This window comes from Protopterus annectens, chromosome 3.part0 (genome assembly GCF_019279795.1).
Source record: "Protopterus annectens isolate FY-2018-M chromosome 3.part0, PAN1.0, whole genome shotgun sequence".
In the NCBI taxonomy this organism is placed as follows: Eukaryota; Metazoa; Chordata; order Ceratodontiformes; family Protopteridae; genus Protopterus; species Protopterus annectens.
This window is the reverse complement of record NC_056731.1, coordinates 1522171905-1522196886: the sequence shown is the minus strand read 5'-3', so window position 1 is coordinate 1522196886 and position 24982 is coordinate 1522171905. Positions and strand designations below refer to the sequence as shown.

The 24982-nt window shown below is 40.5% G+C and overlaps 1 protein-coding gene across 1 annotated transcript in view; it reads right to left on the bottom strand.

Annotated features, from left to right (window-relative positions):
- The window catches only part of SMCHD1 (structural maintenance of chromosomes flexible hinge domain containing 1), a 3546415-nt gene that overhangs the window by 2475668 nt on the left and 1045765 nt on the right, over positions 1 to 24982 (bottom strand). Inside the window, exons 15-16 of the mRNA XM_044065561.1 lie at positions 5959 to 6065; positions 5792 to 5874 (exon numbers count right to left, since the gene is read on the bottom strand). Coding sequence (XP_043921496.1) covers positions 5792 to 5874; positions 5959 to 6065 — 190 coding nt within the window. The remainder of the gene's footprint in view (positions 1 to 5791; positions 5875 to 5958; positions 6066 to 24982) is intronic.

Sequence of the window (24982 nt, the reverse complement as noted above, 5' to 3'; positions counted from 1 at the left end):
TTAACCGGAAAATTCTGACTGGACCAGGTCCATTTTCAGCGGAGGCCCAGGGAGAAAAGCTCCAACATCAAGTTATACAAATACAGTACATCCAGCATAATACACAAAACAGGTTACATCATGTATGCTGAGCACAGTAATATAACAAGAAATTAATAAAAACACTCCAGGTAAAAGAAGATATAGAACATGGGTAAAAAGACAATGTCAGTCATACATTGGTAAGAAAAGAAAATATATCAATTAAGATTCTACAGTTAAAAGTACCCTTTCAGATGATCAAGCCTACAGGAGATCAGAGCTCCAGCATGTGATCAGAGAGGAATTTGGGGAGTTAATATTAGTATGGGTAGGGTTATGTGATACAAGGGCATAACCAGGTACTAAGAAGGTGCGAGTTGAGGGAGTTTTTGAATATGGATGTGGAGGGGGCAGTGGACATGGATAGGGGAAAAAAGTTCCAATTTCTGACAACGGTGTGGGAGTAGAGCGCTTTCCCTGCATTATTGTTAGCCTTGGTGATGGACAGGAGAGATTTTTCACTGGATCTTAGGTACCGGTTTGCAGTATAGATAGTAAGTAGACTGGATAATGAGGGGTTTTTTTCAGGATATTTGAGAATATTGTAGGCTGTGCCCAGCTGGTGATAGTTAAGTAGCTGTGGTATCTCAAGCCATTTTAGTTATTTTAGTGCAGCACAGTGATGGGTTCTATAGTTGAGTTAGTAGCAAACTTGGCTATTATATTGTAGCATGATTCTAGTTTGTCTAGGTCACATTGTCTGATGTGGGTAAAGATTGGTGCTGCGTATAATAGAGTTGAGAGGAGGTGGCTTTGTGCAAGAGTGACTCTTGCTTTTTGTGAGAGAAAGGACTTATGCCTGTATAGGGAGCCTAGTTTTTTGTGTACTAGTTTTATGGTATGTGAAATGCCCAGAAGTTTGGTGTGGTTAGAAGGGGAGATGGTGGTGCCGTCCTTAGATGTTATGGTAAAGGACAGGTTTTTTTTTTATCTATTAGGGGTAAATAGTAGCAGTTTTGTCTTTTTGGGATTTAGAATTAGTTGAATACCCGATATCCATTTTTCTACTGAGATAAAGGTATCTTGAGTGAGTGTATGTAGGGTCGTGGGAGATGAGGCGGAGCAGATCAGGGTTGAATCATCCACATATTGTATGAGTGTGGCATGTTGTACAGAGTATTTGAGGTTATTTGTGAAAATAGAGAACATAGCGGGCCCAGTATAGAGCCCTGTGGGACTCGTATGGTGGTTGGAAGTTGTGTAGACAGAGTTCCTTTCCACTGGACTGATTGTTGCCTGTCAGACAAGTATCTTCTGAACCAAGCTATAGTAGAGGAGGTGAAGGATAATGATGTTAGTGAGTCTAGTAGAATGGTGTGGGAGACCATATCAAATGCTTTTGAGAGGTCTAGGAAAATGGCTGATACATATTTGTTAACATTCCTGTGAAGGTTTATATAATTAGTGAAGGACAGAAGGGCTGTGGTAGTGCTGTGATGTGGACAGAAACCGTGTTGTGTGGTAGATAGTAGATTGTGTGTGTTAAGAGATGTCATCACTTGCAAGTGGATGCATTTCTCAAGAATTCTGGATAAGGGGCAAAGGATGGCAATAGGTCGGTAGTTGGAGAATTCATAAGAATTACCTCCTTTATGGAGAGGAATGATGCGAGATACTTTCCAGAGTTTGGGTATGTAGGATTCTAGTATGGAGCGGTTGATAAGGATGGAGACAGGATATGACAGGGAGTTACTAGCCATTTTTAGGTATGCAGCAGGTATGTTATCAGCTGCTAGTGTGGTTGGCTTTAGTTTTAGGACGAGTTTTTTGATAGTTGAGGTGGGCACTGGTGATAGGCTGAAAGAGGGGGTGGTGTGGGATAGGTTAGGTTGTGACTGAGGTAGACGGTTTTTGGTTATTTGACTGGACAGGGCTAAGATGAATTTAGTAAAATGGTTATTAAATTGAGAAGCTATGTCTAGGGTATTGTTAGTAGAGATGGGTGCTGGGGTTGTGGTTTTGCCTGGCTTTAGTAGGGAGTTAATGGCATGCCAGAATTGTTGTGCACTATTTGAATATTTCCTTTGGGCGCTAAGAAAATAGTTTTGTTTGTTTATTTTGGATTTAGCCTTGGCCTTGTTTCTAAGCTGTTGTTAGTATTGTCTGGAGCTAGGGGTTTTGTCAGTTTTCCAGATTTCCCAGGCTTTATCTCTAGCTTTTAGTAAGGCTCTGGTGTCCCTATTTAGCCAGGGTGCATAGTTGGCTTTAACTCTGACCTTTCTGCTGGGAGCTAGACTGTTAAGGATGTTAGAGAAAGTACTAATGAAGTAGTCTACCGCCTGGTCTAACCCGAGTGTCCATAGTGGTTCCCAGTTGCAGTGGCTGAGGACAGTATTTAGGTATCGTGGGGTAAGGTTACAGTCATCTCGTACAAATTTATAGACTACTGGTTTGGGGTGATTGGAATGTTTCTGGAATAGGAATGTGGGGAGATGATCACTTAAGTCATCTGGGAGACAGCCTACTGTATAGTTTTGTTTGGGATAGTTGGTTAGTGTCCAGTCCAGTATTGATTCTCTCTTTGTTTTCTCATCTATTCTAGTTGGTTCTTTACTTAGTCAAGAGAACCCATATAGATTGATATGAGTAGAGGGGCTGCTGGAGTTACAGGCTGCCCAGTCAGTGCTAAGGTCTCCTAGTAGGATTGTTTCCTGAGGTAGATTGTCCTTTGTCCAGTGTAGGATGTCTTCTATTATGAGCGAGTTGTTCCTTGGAGGTATGTAGCAGAATATTATATTGATCTTCTTGGTGTTTCTTATGGATAGGACAGAAAATAGGACTTCAGCATTTTGAAAAGTGGGTGGTGTGGTGTGCAGGAGCTGTTTTTAAAGAGAATGGCTACTCCTCCTCCTTTCCTGTTTGTTCTATCAGATCTAAGTGCATTATACCCTGGGGGAAGAAAGTCTTCATCTTGGATACTGGGTTTAAGCCAGGTTTCTGTAATGGCGAGTATATCAGGGTTGTAGTGGGCTATGAATACATGTAGGTCTGTTAGTTTGTTGGTAATACTTCATATGTTGAGATTTAGGATTAGAAGGTCAGATGTTTGTCTAGCTGAGAGGGGACCTGGATTTGGGTGAATGTCATCAGAGGTTAGCAGAGTTTGTAGGAGTGTCAGTATGTGTTTTTTAATATTAATTGTTTGTGAGCTTGGTCTATGAGAGTTTTTCTTAGTGTGGTGAGATGGTGTAATTTTTGTTAGTAATATGTAGTTGTAAGATTTACGATTGTAGGGCAGGTGTAGAAGTATGAGTGGGTTTGAGAGGGTGGGCTAGTGTGGGTAGTGTGATAGTAGTTGTGCAGCAGTAGGTCTGTTTGTAAGGAAGTTAGGAAGATTAGCGATAGTAGAGCTAGTGATAGGGATGTGAGTGTGGGTAACATGATACTACTTTGAGTGAGAAGTACAACAAGGATTCCTGGTTGGTTGTGTGTGAGGGTAGAGTTGTGTTGTCTGGGAATGTGTGTTGGGAGTGGGATCAGTGTGGGATGTAACTGGATTGGGGGGGAGGTAGGATGAGTGGGTTGGGTTAGTTGTTAGGGAATTATGGGTTGGACTACTGGTCAGGTGATTAGGGATTAGAATAAAAGTAGAAGTAGTGGGGGCAGGTGAGAGCAGGGGGCAGGGAGGGGAGGGGAGCGGAGCAAGCCCGAGCGCAGCGAGGGCGAGCGAAGCGGGCTAACACCGACTCCAAGTGTTTCTTTAGGCTTAAGTATGTAGTGTTAGCTTAAATTGTAATATGTTAAACTTAAATTTTAACTAATTTAAACTGTATGTTTGCACTAAGTTATAGACTATGTTATGGGCACAGAGTATAATTTTCTGACATTCTTAAAAGGATATAGAATTAAACTGGGGTTAGTTACAGATGAAATAGGAGAGGAAATTAAATGCTATTTTTTTTTAGATTTGAGTATTTCTCAAAAGAAAACTGACTTTAGTTGGGGGGGGGACTATACAACAGAAATGTACTAATACACTCACTAACATTTGTTTAAGTTAATGCAGGTAGGGTATTTTACTGTCTAGACACTTTGAAGTTAAGCACCTACATTAGTATTTAGTCTCTTTAGTTGCAGGACAAGTGTATGTGGGTGCCCAGTGCTCCAGAGAAAAAAATGAAATTTCCACTGCTTGATATGGGGGGGAAGAGACCTGCTTGACCTGAAGGATGGTTTGGATTACTGAAAGAAAAATGTAAGAGAGCATTAGGTTAAGGCTGCACATACTGTGTGACCAGTCAGATTGGATTTTTGTTTAGCAACAGTCAATAACAAAAACATCAGGCAATGGTTATTCCTGCTTCAGCACCTGATAACATAAAATCTTTTCTTATGGCAACATACAAAAATAAAATGTAACTATATAAAGCAGTCCTCTACTAAATTAAGCAAGATACACTTTCAATATATTTAAAAACTAGTCAATGCAGTTAGACACAGCAGTGAAATGCAACATGTGAAATAGCCCTTCTGGCTCTAACAGTAAACAAGGAAAACAGAACATATCTAGGTGCACATGTGACAGCAGTTCATTAAGCAGAATTATCTAAAGGCATCCTGCAGTGTTAAAAATAACAGAAACATATAGTATAAGCTGTTGTACTAAAGAATTATGAATTAAACCACAATATACAGCATACCTTAAATGCAAAAACTTACAGTAGGATGATTACACACCAAGGGAGACAAACAGCTGCTGTTGGATTTGAAACAAAAAAACAAAATGGCACTCTGGGTTTAAATTACCTCAGGCTATCCAATACAGAACAAGAGCTAGAGGAGGGAGGAGGTAAAGACTACAGGGAAGGAGAAGGCTAGCTACTGGTTAAATGAACTCTGCAGACACTCATTGTGAAGTGCAAAAGGAATAGAAACCACTCATTGAACCTTATGAAAAGGTATGCTACTTTGCACAGTCACTCTACTTTATACTATAAAACCAAGGCAAGTGTAGACATTATCTAATTTTACCCTGACATTCTTAAAAGGATATAGAATTAAACTGGGGTTAGTTACAGATGAAACAGGAGAGGAGATGAAATGCTATTTTATAGATTTGAGTATTTCTCAAAATAAAATTGACTTTAGTTGGGGGGGGCACTAACTGGAGAACAATATACAGCTGTTTAGTCCTGGTGATGTACTCATCAGTACAGAGGTTTGACTAAGGAACTATACAGCAGAAATGTACTAACACACTCACTAACATTTGTTTAAGTTAATGCAGGTAAGGTATTTTACTGTTGACACTTGGAAGTTAAGCACCTACATTAGTATTTAGTCTCTTTAGTTGCAGGACAAGTGTCTGTGGGTGCCCAGTGCTCAAGAGAAAAAATTGAAATTTCCACTGCTTGATATGAGAGGCAGAGACCTGCTTGACCTGAAGGATGGTTTGGATTAATTAGTATTTAGTCTCTTTAGCTGCAGGACAAGTGTCTGTGGGTGCCCAGTGCTCAAGAGAAAAAATTGAAATTTCTACTGCTTGATATGGGGGGCAGAGACCTGCTTGACCTGAAGGATGGTTTGGATTACTTGAATGCAAAAATGTACAGTAGGATGATTACACACCAAGGGAGACAAACAGCTGCTGCTGATGGCTGTTCATACAGTATGACTAGTAGAGATAATCTTGAAGATGTACTGAAGATAAGACAAGAAAGGAAAAACTAACAGATTCTAACAAAGTTAAAAAGAAGAAAAAAATGGGTACCTATAGGCATTCCGGCTGGTCTTGACTCACTGAATTTCAACTCATCCCCCTCAGGCCATGTCACAGACAGTCTATCAGGAAGTCTGCAAAAATAATTAGATCATCAACGCTAAAGCTGTTTTGCAAGGTGCAGAAAATAAATTACATTATCTATTCAGAGCACGTACCTTGCCATTTCATCATCAATGTACTTCTTAATGGCTGTAGGAGAAGCAGTTCTATCGAGTTTTGAAATCAGAATCGTCTTTACTTCATCATACAGTGACTGAGGTTCCTAACAAAAACAATTTGGTTTAACGTCCACATAAAACAAACAATGCAGAATAAAATTACTACTCAGAGGGCTCAGTGCAAAATATTAAATACAGTAGGCTTCCCCTCACACTTTATGATACAAAAATCATCTTTAAAAGGTTGCATGTTCAATCACAGCAAAGAGTATCAACATCAAACTTTGTTAAACAGTAAAAATAACTATAAATAGACATTTAATGTTTAGGAGTTTCAGCCTGGCTACACAAATTCTTAGTATGCAAGTGAATATTGTGGCAGTCAAAGGAATATTTACAAGGAATGACTCATTTCACTGTCCAACATTGTCAGCCAAGTACCAGAGCTGTCATACATACAAAAAAGACGCACAGAATTTACTTCACTGAAAAAAAAATGAATGGTACCCGGCAACAATGTTCAGAAATTTTAATGATACAAGTTAGATCAACAACATGGTTCAGATGAGATGCAACTTTGAAGAAAAAATGGGGCTCCTTTAATAGAAATTAGACACATTCTTAATGTAGCAAACTGATCTATGACAGGACCCTTTCTGATTGGCCCAACTTAGGGCATCTTCTCTTTATCAATTGAAATCTAGTATTTTTCAGCAAAATTATATATACCACCAGCATAACTAAAAAACACTCTCAGAACCCACCAGCTTATACCCTTGTAAACAAAGCAATTTCCATCAAATAAAGAACCACCACCACAGATTTGAAACTGCACAATTAAAACACTGATATAAGGAAATAAACTTTCCCAAGCCATTGTGAATGCAAAACAGCAGTAGCAACTGGAGGAAAACCACAGGTGGATGAAGGTATACCTAACAAATCAATGAAGGTCCTCACATACACATTAAGTGATCATGTAGGAAATGAAAGCATTTACCATACTGACAGAACTGCCTGGTCACAGTTTGTATTCCTGGTTCAGACTCTACTATCATGCCTGTAGCTTCAGCTTTCAATCACCTTGACAATGATGCAAAATGTCTACGATTCAGCTCCTACCCTTACCCATAACCCATTACTTTCCACCTTCTACAGCAGTCTGCTTTGAACACACACAGCTCACACAGAAAAGCTATAAAATTCATACTTGTTACCATGTTGGGAGAAGGTAGGCAGGAAGTATAAAGCAGGATGAACTATGATCATGCTAATCTATTGTTACAGAAAGTACATAAATTCTCCTGTCATGGTCTTGTTCATCCACCTTAACTGTCAAGGACAGAAAACCCAGGAAACAACCTGTGTAGTCACAGGAAAGAATACGTTAGATGGCAGCAACTCTAACATCCAAGTGAGAACTGGAGATTCCACCATACCTCTCAAGTGTACCTCATTACAAGGAACGTACCTCATTTGGGGTCTTAAAAAGTACATGTTCCTCGACGTTCCACATTGAAAGGGTCTGTCATACATTCAGTGTTAGGAAGTTTTTAACTGATATTCATGATAAATAGAAATACATCATAGTAATTCATTAAAAGATCTTTTTTATAAGTAAATCCATCACATTTTAACCATCATATGACCTCAGTAGTTAAAGCGGTTAGTAAGCCATTAGCACCTGTTCTACATTTTACCCATTTGTTTCACATTATGAGGGCTAGTGTTCCTCATTTTGGAGATGGGAGGTTGAGAGCTATGGATTCCACAGAGCTTATAGTGTTTTGCATAGGTGCCCAAGCAATCTGCATTTAGCAGTTGTGCACTAATCATCAATAGAAGCATTATGGAAGAAAGACTAAGAGGTGGCTACTATTCCATTAAAACGCATTTTAGGTTCACTTTGAAAAGCTTGATCGATTCAGAGGTGGTAACCAGACAAATGGTCAAGGAGCTCACCGAGGAGCTAAGTTTGATTTTCCACTTGTCCCACAGCAATGTCTGATTAAGTGACTTGCTCAAAATTAATAGGCAGGCAAATGTAAGCTAACAAAATCAAACCCTACACAACAGGAAGCAGCTAATTAACAGCCAATAACCTTAATCCTGTGGCCTAACTGATACACTGGTACCCTGACAAGAAAGTACTTACTGGCAAATCGAAGAGCCAGTCTCTTTTGTTGCAAGCAGTGCCATGCACCATTTCAGGTCAAAACTAAGGGGTTGTGGCTGACCAAGTTTGCAGACAACTGCAAACTGGGTGCAATTACTAAAACCCAAATGATGTCAGTATACACCAGGAGGGTCTTACGCAGACCAACAACTGGCGTCTTAGTCACAGTCTCAAACTGAACACAAAGAAATGCATTAACATTCCCTTCGGAACAAACAATGTCCCTTCTCACTATTAAATCAAGAACAATGACTAAGTACACACAAAGTGCTAAGGGACTTGGGTTCACAGTCGACCGCGACCTTAACCGACTACCATGTGTCTACTGTAGTAAGGAAGGCTTTCTATGTAGCACACTTGATTAGTTAAAGCATCATCTTGAGAGCAAAGGAGGTTATTACCCCTCTATACTCAGCACAAATATGGCCCATAATTGAGTATAACGCTCCATTCGGCATGTACTGTACAAAGCATGTACAGCAACTGGAGAGACCTCAGAAGTTTCTAACAAAGAAGATCAAGGCACACCAGCATGTGCTGTACACAGACCAACTAAAGTCCCTGTCACTTTACTCTGTATCATACAGACTTCTTGGGGAAACTTATGCCTGGCTTACAGAGCAATCTCAGACACAAACCTAATGAATTTGTTGCATATCCATAAATCAAACGGGACTAGGGTCACTCATTCCAGAGACCTAAATATGGCCTGTGACTTAAATAGGACATGCTGGAGGGACAGATTTATCTCTCAGTAACTGTTGCACCTTTGGAATAGCCTACTTATTCATGTGAAACAGAGCACCTCTATGACACTGTTCAAAAAGAACTGGTATCGTAAATTCTTCCCGGGAATAGCACCCACAACCCTCCTGGACATGGGCGGTTATTACTAAATGCAATCTTTGGTAATAACTAACATTTCTATGGCATTACATTGGGATGAAATGGCTAGGCTTGAAATGACCTCTGAGTTGACAGCCTAGTAATCTCCTATGATCCTTTTTGCCATGTTTTACATTGTCCAATACAAATAACCAGCTTTTCAATGCTACTATTGAAACTTTGTTTGGAAGCATATGAGACAAACAGCTGTCAAGTTCCTTCTGAAGTTCTTAGCTTTAGTATTTTGAAGGTAAAGCCTGAGCTGACCATGTACATCTAGGCAATGGAGGAGATACTCCCACTTGTTAGAATAGTTAATCTTCCCTGTCCAAGACATCATAGTAGTAACTGTGTAACAACTTAATCAAGCCTGAGGTCTGGGGGCAGCAAAGCTCCCAAAACCATAGGTTACAGATGCTCTGAAGTACATTTTAGAGCATTTTCCCATCCTTTTGATCCAGTGGTGGCCTGAACAAAAATCATGATTAAGATAGCAAGAACCCTGAATATCTCTCAAGATGTGCAACTTAGTGTAATCAATGATAGTTTTCTCCAATAACATTTATGGTGTCACCTGATGCCATGCAATAGTTTGTAAGTTACTTGTTTTTTTAAGTATTAAGTACATGAGAAATATTGCTTATCTTCATAATTACTAACAAACAGCTAGCAGTATTTCAAGTACAGTGTGATATGGAATGGACACTGATGGCATATTTTCCTGTCTCCCAACCTGGCATTTCATACCATACCTCTCAATGGTATGTAGATTGCTCAATTATAAAAATATGAACATAAATATGAATACTAAGTGGCAAATAGTGATTACTTAATTATTTATTTCCAGTTTGATTACCGGGGAAGTCCACTGGGTCAGAGTTCATAGGTTCATAGGTTCATACTGGGAACTATACTGACACTGAGGTAATCTCAGCATGTCCATCTAGATTTTGAGGTGAAGCATATTCATCAAATCTGGGTTTGAATAGAGCTGGAGTTCTTTCAGTCGGGCAGCATAGGACAGATGTTTGAGACCCTTTATCCTTTTGGTGAGTGGGGCATTGTACTCAATCATACATGGGTGACCTGTTTTCAGCAGAGGCCCGGGGATAAAAGCTCCAAGATACATTATACAGACAAGGTACAGAAATATACGGATGTCTGTCTTACATAACATGGAAACAGTTACAAGTAAGTACCTTGAAAATATGCATAATAACCAGAAAAGCACTGAGTGTGGACTTAACTGTTTATATATTTTCTTTAGTGTGCACACTCAGATATTAGGCGAGAAGATGTTTTATATACATACTTTTAAGTAAAATGAGGATACACTATACATGCACAATTTCAGAAAAGAAATTAGTAATGGAAAGCTATATACAATATTTACAATGTTGAACCATAAGAAATAAGCAGCTAATAGAGAAAGTAGAGCAAAGAGAATGCTCATGGGAGCATAGCTGAAGGAGAGTTACTGAGGTTATCAATAGCTATTGTTATTGTATTGATAGTTATTGATAGCTAATGGAGAAGGGGGAGCTTAGAAAATGCTCGTGGGATCATAGCAGAAGAGGAGTTACTGAGGTCTTAGGAACTTAAGGAGGAAAACCCCCAGGAGTATAGCTGCAGGAGAGTTGTTGAGGGCTTAGGAACCAGAGTGGGAAAACCCCCCAGGGGAATGGACTAAGGAAGATTAGGTTGGATGGTGGCAATTGCATTTCCATTTTGTGGCCAGGTGTTTGGAAAGCTGAGTTTTGAAGTTTTCTAAGTTTGGGATGGTTCTTAGACAGGGAGGAAGGGAATTCCATTTTTTGCCTAGAGATACAGCGAGGACAAGTTGGCCTGCTGTACTTTTGGGTTTGGGGATAGCAATTAGATTTTGATGCCCGGATCTGAGAGTTCTATTGGGGGTGTAAAGGGGGAGGATATTAATTTCTCTACTACTTGACACTTTAGGTTAACAATCTTAATACAGGTTTTTCTTACTTACTTACTGCCCCTTTCTAATACTGCCTATTATTCACTGGCAAGTCAATTAGTTAAAGAAGCCAGACCGGAAAAAAAAATTGCATGCCATAAGGAGCTATGGGTGTTAACTGGAAGTATATGCTCAAGCTTTGAATGAGTTAACTTGCAGGGAAAGTCTGTTACAGAAATGAGGTAGCCATTGAGTAATACATTTTCCCTACATCAAATTTTATCTATCTGTTGGTGTAGACTCTAGTCTTATAATTTTTAAATAGTGTGACCAAGCCGATGTATGGTGGTGCACTTTGTTTTGACCTTGTGCGCAGATACTGAAATAATTCTTCAACTGCCATAAAGTAAGTTAAAGAACTTCTTGATCAGCCTTTGTTGGGTCACAATCTTGCCCTCCATAAGATCATGACATGCAGAAATATCAAACACAAACAAGCTGACTGGGTAATAAGTGAAGCCCAAATCACAAATATACCCAAGAAATGCCAACATACAGGCAAATTAAGTGGCCATGGTGGTATCATGTAGTGAAATCCATTTCCATTTGGATGCACAGGTCTACTGAATCTAAGAATTACCTGCAGCCATATCCCCTTTAAGACCCTGACAGACAACTATTTTAGGATTACAAGATCTTCAACAGAACCAGGCTCTGAGGTGAAGCCTTTTGTCACAAGAAACGGTGGTGACACACTGAATAGAATCAGAAAGGTTTTCCATACCGCTAGGGCCCTTAAAGTCTGGAATCAAAACCTTTTTGGCCACCACAGAATGATAAAAATGTTTTAGCCTTTCCTCAGTGAACTCTTCACTTAGATGTCAACTTATCTGGAATGGCAGGAATGTATATATAAGACCACCTTGTACCATGGGACATAGTATGTCTTCACTGCTGCCTACACTTAAGAGGCAAAGAAATACAACTTCTTGTCAAAATTGCCCAGCAATCTAGACTCTGGCAGGTGTCCAGTCTTAAAATAGCAAAATGCTGAGGTCTTACGGACATATGCAATATCCAACAGACCATAAATGAGTCAGAATTAGGATGTTTGGTGAACGGCTCTGCTCACTGAGGGTGTGGCTTGTGAAGTCTTACAAAGGGCATCAGCATTTTTAGGGTTCAACACAGCAACATAAAAGTACATTGAGGTTTCTTTGATGGCATTATAAAAGAATGGCTCTGAAGGCAAATACCCCAAGACCATTGGGGCTTCCTCACTAGTCATTCTTATAGGGAAAAGATGGTAGCCCAAGGCCTGTTCAAATGTCCTCACCAACTCGAGTGAGTCTCCAAAAGAGTATTACCCAAAAATACAAACAGTAGTGGACTCATCCAACTCCGAGATAAGCATCTTGAGAATCTCCAAATCAAAACACATGGAGTGTGAAGGACTACCACTACTACTACCTATGAACACGAGCTCACATGGGAGCATGTACATGACAAACTGCCTTAGGAAGATCATGACACTGGTAATGGATCACATGCTAGCTACTACAGTGCAAGGTGAGGTTAGGAAGGTCTCTGCATAGCCTGGTACAGGATTCATACTGAACTTCCTAACAATACTTTTCCACCCCACTGACACCAGCTTCCAGATGTCAAATATCATCTTGATGGCCAAGTTTGAAGACACAAGCCTTGGTTCTGGATGATCAGGAAGGTTATGTTTACAGTAGGCTAACGAACACTAGGGTCTTTATAATCCTAGCCAAACTCAGTTGAGATTACCTGTCCCATGTGAGAGATGGTCACAGGAGAAGACTCCATTGTAAACAGTTGTGACTGGATGACAAGAAACTGCTATCTTGGATCAAGCTGGTCATCCATGTGCTGTAGTCAGGCATCCCATACGCAGAGAAAAATGCAAGAACCTTGTGAAGTATTCCACAGGGTGGAAACAAATGGTATGCCTCCCCCAATCCCTTCAGGGTGTGAAATGATTCAGTTCGAGCTCCTGCTAATAAAAGGCAAGTTCACCACCTTCACTGTCCAGAGGACAGCTAAACTGAATACCATATTTACCTCCAGGAGGCTCAGACTTTCAAGTGATTGCCCTGTCCCTGCATATATGCTCCATTTATGCCTGCAGTTGTAAGGAGAACACTCCTGTCATTCCTCACAGAGACAGCTGTCTACCACTGCCATTTTGTTGGACAAGTATTAAATCCACAAATTCATCTTATTTTGCTGTTGAACAACCAGGCTGAAACTCTAACACTGGAGGTAGTCAACTGTCTCTCCTCCTTGAGACAGCACAGGCAATGCAAATATGGGTCATGGCCAGAGGGGCACCAGTTGCACTGTTTATTTGCTAAACATCAGGAATTTAGCATTAACAACAAAAATTGGGACACATTGTGTAAGCAGCATACAAAACACTGTCTATAGGGATATGTGTTCTTATGTAACTGGTACATAACTCAATGGCATAAAGTCATCCTAAAACATGGGATTTTACATCAAAAATGGTATCCGTTAGTAAAATGGCAATCCATCCTCTCTTCATACTTCTTAGTCACCACCGGTGTACCACAAGGGTCTATCCTTGGTCCCCTTCTTTTTAACATTCTCACCAATAACCTCCATACAGCCACACAAGAGGCCTCAATAAACTACTACTTTGTCCCCCAGTCCCTCTCTCATAAAAATACAAAATTTAAAGTCCTCTCTTTTGATAATATAACCACTGTAGTTACTTCTCATAGCAAATTATTAGGCATTATTACTGGCTGATGATCTTAAAATCGACTTGCATATACAAAACTGCATAAGAAAAACTCATCCAAAACTAGGGATGCTTTACAGAGCCAAAAACTTTCTCACCGAGGCAACTAAAACTACACTTTCCACTAGTTATATCCTCCCATACTTCTTTATAGCACACCCATTCTTACTAACCTCTACGCATCAAAAAAAAAAAAAAAAAAAAAATCAAAACTTGAATACTATTACAAAATTGTCAAATTTGCAGCAAATACCCCTTTCAGAACCCACCAATGTATAGCACTAAAACCTAAACTGGTTGTAACTACCACATCAACTAACATATACACAGCTTCTTATCCCCTATAAAATTATCCAGCATCCATCTGTCCAGCACTGAACAACATTCTACACAACTATGTTCTCAGATGGTTATTACAATCTAATGACCTAAAACTCCTACCTATCCATAAACCTATCAAAACAGTCTACACTCGTACCATGTTGCTATGGCCTGGAACTCCTTACCTGAATCCACCAGTTCAATATCTTCCTTCCCATCCTTCAAAACCATTCTGAAACACTTCTTAGCAAAAAGTTGACTTTGTTCTTGCTCATCACCAGGATAAACTATATCCCTAAATGTGAACAAATACCTATTCATACCTTACACCCCTTACGCTCCCTTCTTCACTCGCTTCCTTACATCTGTCAACTTCTCTCTATACTATAAGCCTGCTTTTCTCTCACTTCATATTGGAGTTCCTGCTTGTATTACTTCTGTATAAACTAGCTAAAATTTCTCTAAATATTAAATCATTATCATATAACTTGTATCAATGCTTAACCAATGTTTTTATATCTAATTTGGTATATTTATTTAAACTGTTGTTTTCTGTAATATTTCTGAAGATTGTAAAATTATTGATCTTAAAATGTTTTGTAATACTTTGGGGGTTTTCTCCCTGGGCTTCCTCTGAAAATGGGTTACTACCCAGTTGGACATTCCTGGTAATTAAATGTCAATAAATAAGAAATTCTGAGTCCTCGATGCCAGATTAAGTGATACATGAGTAAATACTTTACATCTGGCTTTAAAGGCCAAGGTTAGCAGTGGAAATAACCCCATGAAATACAAATTTAAACCTCCCTGGGATGGTAGAACCCAGCAGCAACATGGTGTCAAAAGTAGCCAGAGTCCCAGAATCACAGGTCAGGCAATGATGCCTGGTAAATGTATGCAGAGACAACCAAACAGCAATGGCACAAATGTTCACAAAAGACACATTTTAAAGCACCATCACCAACAGCTAGACCACTTAGTGGAGTGGCTTTTGACAGCATTTGAAATGGAGAGTTAGCAGTCTTGAAGGAAATTACAAAGCTGTTCGCAATCTACTTGGTCAGGGTTTGCTTAGCACACAGCCAGACCTTCCTTTCCAAAAGCAAAGCAGACAAGCAATCAGTCTGTCTTCTTCAGATGATATAGCACCGTCTGCATGAAAACCTGAGCAGCCAATGCATATCAAGGAGTACAAGGGACAACTCCAAGGATACTGCCATCAAAGTACATAAGGAAGTGAATGCAGTGACTTAAGAACAGTTCTGGGAACACTTCTGGAAAGAACTGTGTGTTAGTGCAAATGGACACCTGATCCTTGTGGGACAGCAAATGGATTACTAAAAATAATGGCCTGCATTTGTGGGATACTACAAGAAGAGGTCATGTCCATCAAAACAATCATCCAAAATAAGAACCTTCAGGTTTCAAAACTGTCTGACATAAAAGGAAGATGGATAAGCTTATCAAATGTGAAGCTACAAATGTGGGAGCAGATGCATACGCCATTAAGAAAATGCTTGATGTGCTACTGCTTGGCTAAAGTTCTGCCATCTACAAAATGAAAATGCACCAAACTGGTGGAAACTTGCATCCTGAATGAGGAATACTGGTAACGCAACTCAAGCAGGTACTTGAGAAAATTTAAGTTATGTACTTACCGTAACTATGCATCTGTGTTGACCATTTTCACTCTTCCTCAACGAATGCATTCAGATCTGATCCTCCAATCCGATTCGGCCACTTTTTTTTTTGCAGCCTAGGATCAGACTCTTGAGCTCCTCCCTTTAATAATGCCCCTGATCACTGATTTACCTCTGATCAAGTTTGCTGCTTCTAAGCTATATTTTAAAAAAATGTAATACAACCATAACACTGACAGAAAAAAGATGTAATAGTAAAGAACAGAGCCTCAAACAGGAACAGTTGTTCCTGGCAAACTCCACCAGGTTGAGGAAGAATGAAAATGAACAACACAGATGCATGGTTATGGTAAGTACATAAATTAATTATATTATGTCATTTTCTTTCATTCCTCAACAAATGGGGCAGAGTCCCCAGCTACAGTAACCTTGGGTGGCCCTCATGGAAGGATGCTCCGGAGTACTGCAGAGCCAAATGTAGCTTTGTCCCTGGAGATGATGTCCAATTTATGAGTTGCAAAGATATGAACTTTTGATCATGGGGCAGCTGCACAAATATTAATGGAAGATCTGGACCAAAAAGAAGATGTAGCCACTGCCCTAGCTGAATGAGATTTATGTTGTCTTAGCAAGGTCAAACCTTTTAAGGAATACACATGAGAAATGCAATCATTTATCCATTTGGCTGTTGTAGTTTTTGAAACAGACGTACCCAACCTGCTTTTGGCAAAGGAAATGAACAGTTCAGTCTTCCTAATTTCCTTTGTTCTATAAAAACAGAAATGAAGTTGTCTATATACATCTAAAGAATGGAGCATGTATTCTCTTTTATTCTCAAATTTAGGGAAGAAAACTGACTAATTGGTGAACTGACTGATGTTAGCTTATGACATAGCTTTGGGTAAGAAAGATGGATTTGTATGTAAGGCAACTCTGTCCTTATGGAAAATTAATTAAGATAATTTTGGAGAGAGTGCTTGGAGTTCAGAGACTCGCCTTGCCAAAGTTATGACTATGAGAAAAACTGTTTTCCAAGAAAGAAACTTGAGCTCTACTTTTGCAGAGTGTCCAAAGGGTGACAGTATCACAGTCTGAAAAACTAAAGTAAGATCCCAAGGTGGTATAGGGTCCTAGATTGGTGGCCTAAGTACAAAAGTACCTTTAAGAAAAGCCTTACGCAGCATAGATGATGCCAAAGGGAAGGCATTATCTCCAAAGCGAAAATTTGAAATGGCAGCCAGTTAAACATTAATAGTAGAGAAACTGGCACCACCTTGAAAAAGCAATGTTAGAAATCCTCAGCCTTGGATTAAAGACACACATCAAAAGCTGGGTCTGCTACATAGGCACAAATATTTCCTAACAAATACAGCAAGACTCTCCCTTAGACAAGCTTTCTTATTTCCCACACTTCTCGATGCTGCCCCTATACTCACAAATCTTCAATCCAATCTCCTAGCCAAGCTGGAACTTACCTACAATAAAATTGCAAGATTAGCCACCAGCCTTATAGTAGCCACCACTGGACTGAAAGAAACCTAAAGTGGCTGGAATTTCCTAATCAAATATTATTTCCCCAGCTTCTCATGCACACACTATCCTTCATGAATCCTCTTCATGCCCCTCTCTCTCTACCCTAATCCAACCTTACACTCCAAACTGTCCTCTCCGTAGATCCCTACAGAACCTATTACAAGTCCATTAGCCCAACAAAAACATTGGCAAACTCCTATATAGTTACTCAGTAGCTAATACCTGGAATAAACTACCATTAAGTGTCAGATAAATCACTAACCCTAAACCCTTTAAAAATACCCTTAAGGAACACCTTTAATAATTCCTGGTCCTGCCTATGTAAGGACCCAACAAAACACAATCCTCCATTTTTCTGCCTATGATAAGACTCTTCATAACATAACCTCCATTTTTATATTACCTTCTTCCTCAACATGTCATCCTCAAGATATCTTCCCTCCCTCCTTACAGTTTCTTTCAGTCATTTCTCTGTGTTTTCTTTACTTACAGGTTCTGCCACGTATTCTCTCTCTCTTTTCTCTCTGTAGTTTTTTTGATATTATGCCTTTTGCCTCTGTGCTTCCTGTTACTGTGATTAATCAGCTGCTTTTTCTCCACTCTCAGCTTCCTAAACTGCTGTCTAGCTTTTGGCCTTTCACATGGGGTTTCTACCCCTTACATATAGTATGTGCCTATAAATCTTCCGTTTTCTTCTTTACCTATGACCCCTCAAATTATTTTCTATATACTACTCTATGTACAAAAGTGATTGCACTCTTCTTAGGTTGTATATATTGTACATTATTTTTGAATTATTTTGTATGCTTGCTATGACATTTTTTGAACTTTGTAATATGAATATTTAGACTAGATGCAATCTGCTCGTGTGTGTATATCATATATATATTGTATATACAAATATATATATATATATATATATATATATATATATATACAAATATATAATCTGATATATATATATATATATATATATATATATACACACACACACATACACACACACATTTTCTCCTAGAGTCTCTGCTGAAAAAGGGCTGTTGCTCCTTCAAACTAACCAGGTCAACCAATGCCAATAAATAAATAATAAAACAGCAGGGATTGGAGCAGAGAAAAGATCCAAATCTCTGGTGAGCCCACAAGGAAAATCTCCTCCATTTACTTTTATAAATCTTTCTTGTAGAGGGTTTCTGAGATGAAAACAAAAGTCTTCAAACAGGAAAGAAAAGCCTTGATTGTCTAGCCATCATTGGAATTGGAGAAACCATGAGCTCAGTTTGAGGCCCGGAATGCCTGGATGAGTCAGGACCGACTGGTATGACAGTAGATTTGGACTGGGGTCCAGTATCCATGGAGGACATATTAGATGAGACCATAGGAATGGAAACCAAATCTGCTAAGGCCAAAAGGGAGCAATGAGGATTACTCTGCTCTTCTACCTGAAAGTTTTCTGAAGAAACATGGGAATTAGGGGTAGGTATGGATAAGCATAAAGAAGACCGGAGGGCCAAATGTAGACTAGAACATCTCTCAGTGGCTGTCCCTGAGAGGAGATTAGAGCAAAGAACCTGCTACACTTGTTGAGTGGAGAGGCAAATATGTCGTAGCATGGCTGAACCCTGGTGGAAGATCATGTTTGCCACTGACTGATTGAGAGACTGCTTGTTAGGCATCACAACAGTCCTGCTGAGCCTTGTCTGCTAGCATCTCTGAGTTGGTGGATGAGATTGCCCATTGCCAAACCTCTCACTGCCTCTCAGCAAAGAGGGTAACATCTGGTTCACTCCTGTTTGTTGATGTACCAAACTAGTGATGTATTGTCCTTTTGAATAGCAATTCTCCCCAGAGGGAGAGAGCTCTGGAAGGCCTGCAATGCTTAAAGGACCGCTCCCATCTCCAGGACATTCATACGCAATTTGGTCTCTACTGGTATCTAAATGCCTTCAACAGTCCGTCCTAGGTAAATGACCCCCATCCAAACTGGGAGGCATCCGTGGTCAATGTGGCACTGGGTGGAGGAAGTATAAAGGAGGTGACCTTGGCAAATCTCACTGGATTGGATCCACCATATTAAAGAGTCCTTGCATACCCTTAACAGTTTTATCAGGAAATTGTAAGGATTGGTACAGAATGGACCATTTCACTTGTAAAGTCCACTGAAGGATCCTCAAGTGAAAATGAGTTGCTGGTATCAATGTGATTGCAGCAGCCCTCGATCCCAAGGTTCTTAAGACCAGTTTGGCTGGAGGAAAATGAGGAGACCGAACCTGATTGACAAGTAACTTTAAAGTAAGAATTCTGATCTGTGTTAAGAGTGCTACTTTGTCTATGTGAGCCCCTATAAACTCCATGACTTGAAATGGTCAAAGTTTGGATTTTGCAAGATTTATGGTGATACCTAGAGAGCTAGTCAACTGAAGAAGAAAGTCTCTGGCTGTTATCAATACATGCCTGGTTGATACGATAAGAAACCAGTCATCTAAATATGGAAATACCCTGAATCCATGCAATCTTTGATGCACTGCAACCACTGCCATACATTTGGTGAACACCCTGGGGGTTGTGGTGAGACCAAAGAGCAGGGCTCTGAATTGATAACGATGGTCTCCCAGCCGGAAGCAAAGGAGTCTTCGAGATTGTCTGTTCACTTTTATGTGATAGAACAAAAGTTTCCGATCTATAGGGCACATTCAGTCACCTTTCTGGAACTCTACCAATCGAATTGTTAGTGTCAATTGTACGAGTGATGTATTTAAACTAAACTACATGGTTGGAAGTTAGTTAGTTCTGGAATGAACGAAAGCGCTCAACTCTGCTATTTGTTTTGTTGTTTTCTTAAAGTACTCTTTAACTGAACCAGTTGCCTGCTTCTACAGACTATGACACTTCTTGGATTACTTAAAAACAGAAGAATGGACTGAAGCTTGACCATCAAGAACTTGGAGTTGTTTGTGAATTTGTTTAGATAACTGATCCAGAATCGATCTCTGGTCCCCTGCTTTCTTTGGCACTAAAAAAAACCTTGAGTAAAAACCGGTTCCTCTACCTCTTGGATGACACTCTTATCTAGCAGCTTTTCAATCTCTAGAGCTGCTTGCTCCTGTTGATTTGGTAGAACACTGGAGAGAATTTTTATTATCCTCGGTGAATTTTGTAAAAAGGGAATAAAATATCCTCTGGATATGATTCTTGCAAACATGCAATCTTTTGTGATGGCTGCCCAGGCTTCTGGGTGCAAAGCCAAGCATCCCTTGACTGTCTCCAGAGAAAAACAGTTGGGGAAACTTTCAGGAATGCTGGAAGGGTCTGTGCGAGAAAGAATCTTGAGACCCTTGATTTTATTGACCCCTTCTGCCATCTTCCGCTATCATCATTATTCCCCCTCTTTCTCTGGGGGAAAATTCTCAGAGTGAATCTTGAAAAGGCCCTTGAGATTTCAAAGACCACATTTTCTTACCACCACACTGATTGCTTGAGAAAGATCTTTGCAGGGTAGAAAAATGGTCTTTCCATCTTGCTCACTAAGGGAAAGTGTCTCTGACAGTGGATCCAAAAAGGGAAGATCCATCACAAGCAGCACTGATGAATGATGCTTTAAAGGGCTCTGCAAAGTTGTACAAGCACATCCAGGCATACCTCCTAATTAATATGCCTGTACCCACGGCCCGTGAGGAACCTTCAACTGCACAAGAGATTAACCTCAGATGCTTTTGTTATGGATTGTAGGGAGGACAGTCCAGAAGAATAAACTTTTGTATCCTCCCCTGACAAGGACCCAGGGGTAGAGTTAGAGAGTTCATTTATTAAGTCCCTCTGTAATCTAGTAAAACGTGTCAGGTAATTTAGCGATTGCATAGCAAAGGTCGCTGATGCATATACTCACTTTCTACATCTGTCAAAAGCTCTAGATTCTATGTTGGGGGAAGGACAGTTGAGCTCTATTCAATTTGCTCTTTTTTGCGGCTGCCAGAACAACAATGGCATCTACTGGAATCCCCTTGGACCAACGTTATCAACCTAGTGGTGCACTGAGGATCTTGTCTGCACATTTAGGTATGGCCTCTATGGAATCCGGCTCCTTCCATGCCTGGAGAGAGACAAGATCAATAAGCTCATCCACCCAGGGGAGGTAACCCAAGATGTAGACTGGCCACAACTGAAAGCTTTGCAAAGTCTGCGGGAAATGAGAGATAAGTTATCCTTCCCAATGTGAAAATCTGAAATGGCTGCTAACTGCACCTCAATTGTAGAGGCAGCTATTCCACTATAGAAAAGGTGGGCTAAAAACTCTAGAACAGAGTGAAAAGGAGCTGTGAGAGGATTTACATTATGCTTCTGAGCCGAAATTACAAACCTCTTTCATTTACTCCTATAACGTTTTTGAGTGGATGACTTATGGGAAGACCTCAAAATACGATGCATCAGTGAGGAGAGCATGCATTGCCTGGCAATCAACAGAAATGGAGGAACCAAGCCATCAGTTACAGGTTGTGAAGGCTGGGATGAATTATTCCTGCTGGGTGTGACAGGTCATCCAGATACAGGTTCCAGAATCCACGGTTCCTTCTGAAGATGAGGCCAGAGGAATGGAAACCAGACAAGGCAAAGGTTGCTGAAGAAAACACTCACTTTCTCACATCTACCCATCATCCTGGAATCCTTATTAGGATGATGAACAGCTGAACTCGCCACTGAAAGATCCTTCTTGGTTGCCACTGCCAAGACCATGGCATCTACTGCAACCCCTTTTGTCCAGAAGGCCTTGTCAGTTGGAGCAGTAATTATTTTGTTCAGTCTCTGGGGGGATAGATTTGATGGTATCTGGGGCCTCCTACACCTGCCAAGAGATCAAACCTATGAGCTCACTGGTGGGAGGAGTCACCCAGGAGGTAGATGGTCACGAACTAAAGCCTGCCAAGTGCACTGACTCCCAGGTGAAGGATTACTGGACTGCCAACCACCTCTGCTACAGAATCTCAAAAATCTCCCCGAAGGAAAGATCCTCAGGAGACGACTGTGGGGATCCTACTCCCTCACCAAGGTCGGTGTCTTTTGTGGCTGACTCATCCACAAAGTCCAGATGCTTCCTCTTGCAAAGCCTCTTTTGAGGGACCTCCTCAGTGGGGTGCTCTGGGGAGGTATCGGAAGAGGCAGGGGTACCCTGATGGGTATCCTGGCACCTGAGGATCCGCTGTCCCTGTAAAATATCCTGGTCATAAGAGGTGCACAGGGAACATTGATGGTATTGTGGATCCGAGGGGGCAGGTGACTTCCTAGATGCAGCAGCAACTATAGCCCTCTCCAAAGCCCCAAAGGCTGACCCAGTCCTGAGTGAAGAAAGACCCCCAGCTCCGACAAGCCATGCTTGAGGGATAAGGTCCACTCCAGCCCAGAAGACACCCGGTGTAGAAGCTGGTGCTGAGCTCACCTGGGCAGAAGCCCTGAGATGCATCAACTGCAACAAAGGCCCAGGAGTTGAGCGTACTCATGGTCTGTGAGGCTTGCTTCGGCTCTGGGAACTCTCCAGCTCCAAAAAGGCTGAGGAGCTCTGAACAGCAGAAATCTGATCCAAGGAAATAGACCTCTTCTGACCGGAACTAGAAGGTACCGGGTGTATCGGATCCGATGACTCAGAAGCTTTCCCTGAAGTCAGAGGAGGAGTAAGCGGGGGAGTAGATGGTTTAGATAGACCTAGAACCATATGGGTCAAGGCCAAAGGAGACTTAGTGATGCCCTGCGCCCACAAGATCTTCTGCACTATTTGTTCCATGTCTTCTTCAGTAAGGCTCCTGCTTGAATTGGAAGAGGACATCAAATGGGATTTAGGTCTACTTAAAAATAGGGACGGCATTCGCGAAGGAACAGGATCGATGGTTAGTGAATAGCTTCTCATTGGAAGTAGCATGATTGATTTAAATGGACTTGTTGCTAGATATGACATCAAAGAACCTGATTTATCTTAATCCGATAGACTCTGAGCTGAAGAAGCTGTATCCAGTTTAGAAATGTTCAGAGCCGAAGGCTCCAGCCCAGTCAGAGATTCAGAAGGTTTTGTGGTTGAAGGGTCTGTTATAGCCAAGGAAGGCCTCTTTCCTCTGTTACCACTCTTGGAGGAAACGGAAGAAGCAGGGCTTGAATGAGCCAGTTTTGATTTAGAGAATTTCACTAACTTTGGGTGACCACCAGAAATAGCCTCCTCAAAAGAAGATGGCAACATCCCCCTGAAAATGAGCTTATTCTTCCTCTCAACCAAAGCTCTGTAGTTGAAGGTATGGCAGATCACACAATCTTCTTGCAGATGAAGAGGACCTAGACAATACACGTCCATGGAGTGTGAGCCACTGAAAGGAATTTTATGACTGTACTTTGGCATTTTTTGAATCCTGCTAGTTTCTTGCTTCTCTGCTATGAGGAAAAAAATAGAAGGGCAGAGAATACACACGCACACACATTAAAGCCAAAAGACAGAAAAAGGAAAGTTATATATATATATATATATATATATATACACACACACACACACACACACACACACACACACACACATAGAGAACAAAAGGGAGAAACTACTAACAATAGTAGTTAGGAATACCTTTAAAAGTAAAGGGGGTGGTATGGGGGGAGTAACCTAAAAAAAAAAAAAAAAAAGGTTATGAGCAGGAAAAAATGGAGAGACACAGAGAGAAAGTGAAAGTAACCTAATGAAAAGAGGTTACTGTTAAAAAAGGTTTTCAGAGACAAGGGGGAGGTACGAAAAGGCTAGTTACGTAAAAACAAGAAAAAAATAAGAGAGAGAGAATATATCATAATAATAGAATCTGAAAATCCAAGAGCTAGCTGATCGGACCACATCTTCGCAAAGTGGCAAACAAGATCTGAGGTAACAGGGAGAGATGCATTGTGGGTGTGGGAAGGTATCCAAAAACTTTTTGGTTGCCATGAGCAGATGGATTAGATGTGGACCCATATGTGAGGACAAGATGAAAAATTGACAATATCAGATTATGTAACTCACAACTGAATAATAACTCCCAGAGTTTGAGCATGCAAAATCCCACCGAATCGCTAGAGCAGCAAACAAGATTGACATAAAGCAGTGATCAGGGACATTATGGGTAAAGGGAGGAGCTCAACAGTCAGATCCTAGACTGCAAAAAAAAGTGGCCGAATCAGATCAGTGGATCAGATCTGAACCCATTCATTGAGGAGCGAATGAAAATGACAATATCAGATCACCAGTATTACCTGCAAACTAAGTGTCTTGAGGTAATACTAGATGTAGCCTACTAAGCATGGCAACTTCCTCCACTCATACACTATGCATGAGAATGTATACAAGTGGAAGATTTTTCTAGCAAGTTAAATTACCTCTAACACTTCTCCAGGAGAATCCAAAAATAGTAAACGTCTGATTAAGTAGCCAAGCTAAAATACAAAAGCTAGCTGTCATCCCAACCAACGGGGATAGCCTTGGCCTGTACTGGGAAGGTTTACTGTGCAGCAAGGAACCTGAACGCTTGAAACCACACCCTTCTCACATATCAGAAGGCAATGAGGACACATTTTAATCTTTCTTCTTTGAATTTTAGCAATGAAATGCAGAGTCAAACAGACAGATGAAGTAGCACATATAAACCATTCCCCATCAATGTTTTTACCATACTGAACCACTCAAAATAAGGTGGTGACTTCCTCCTCTTTCAAAACAAACATGCATATTTCTGAACTACCCACTACTGGAAGACTTGGAAAGA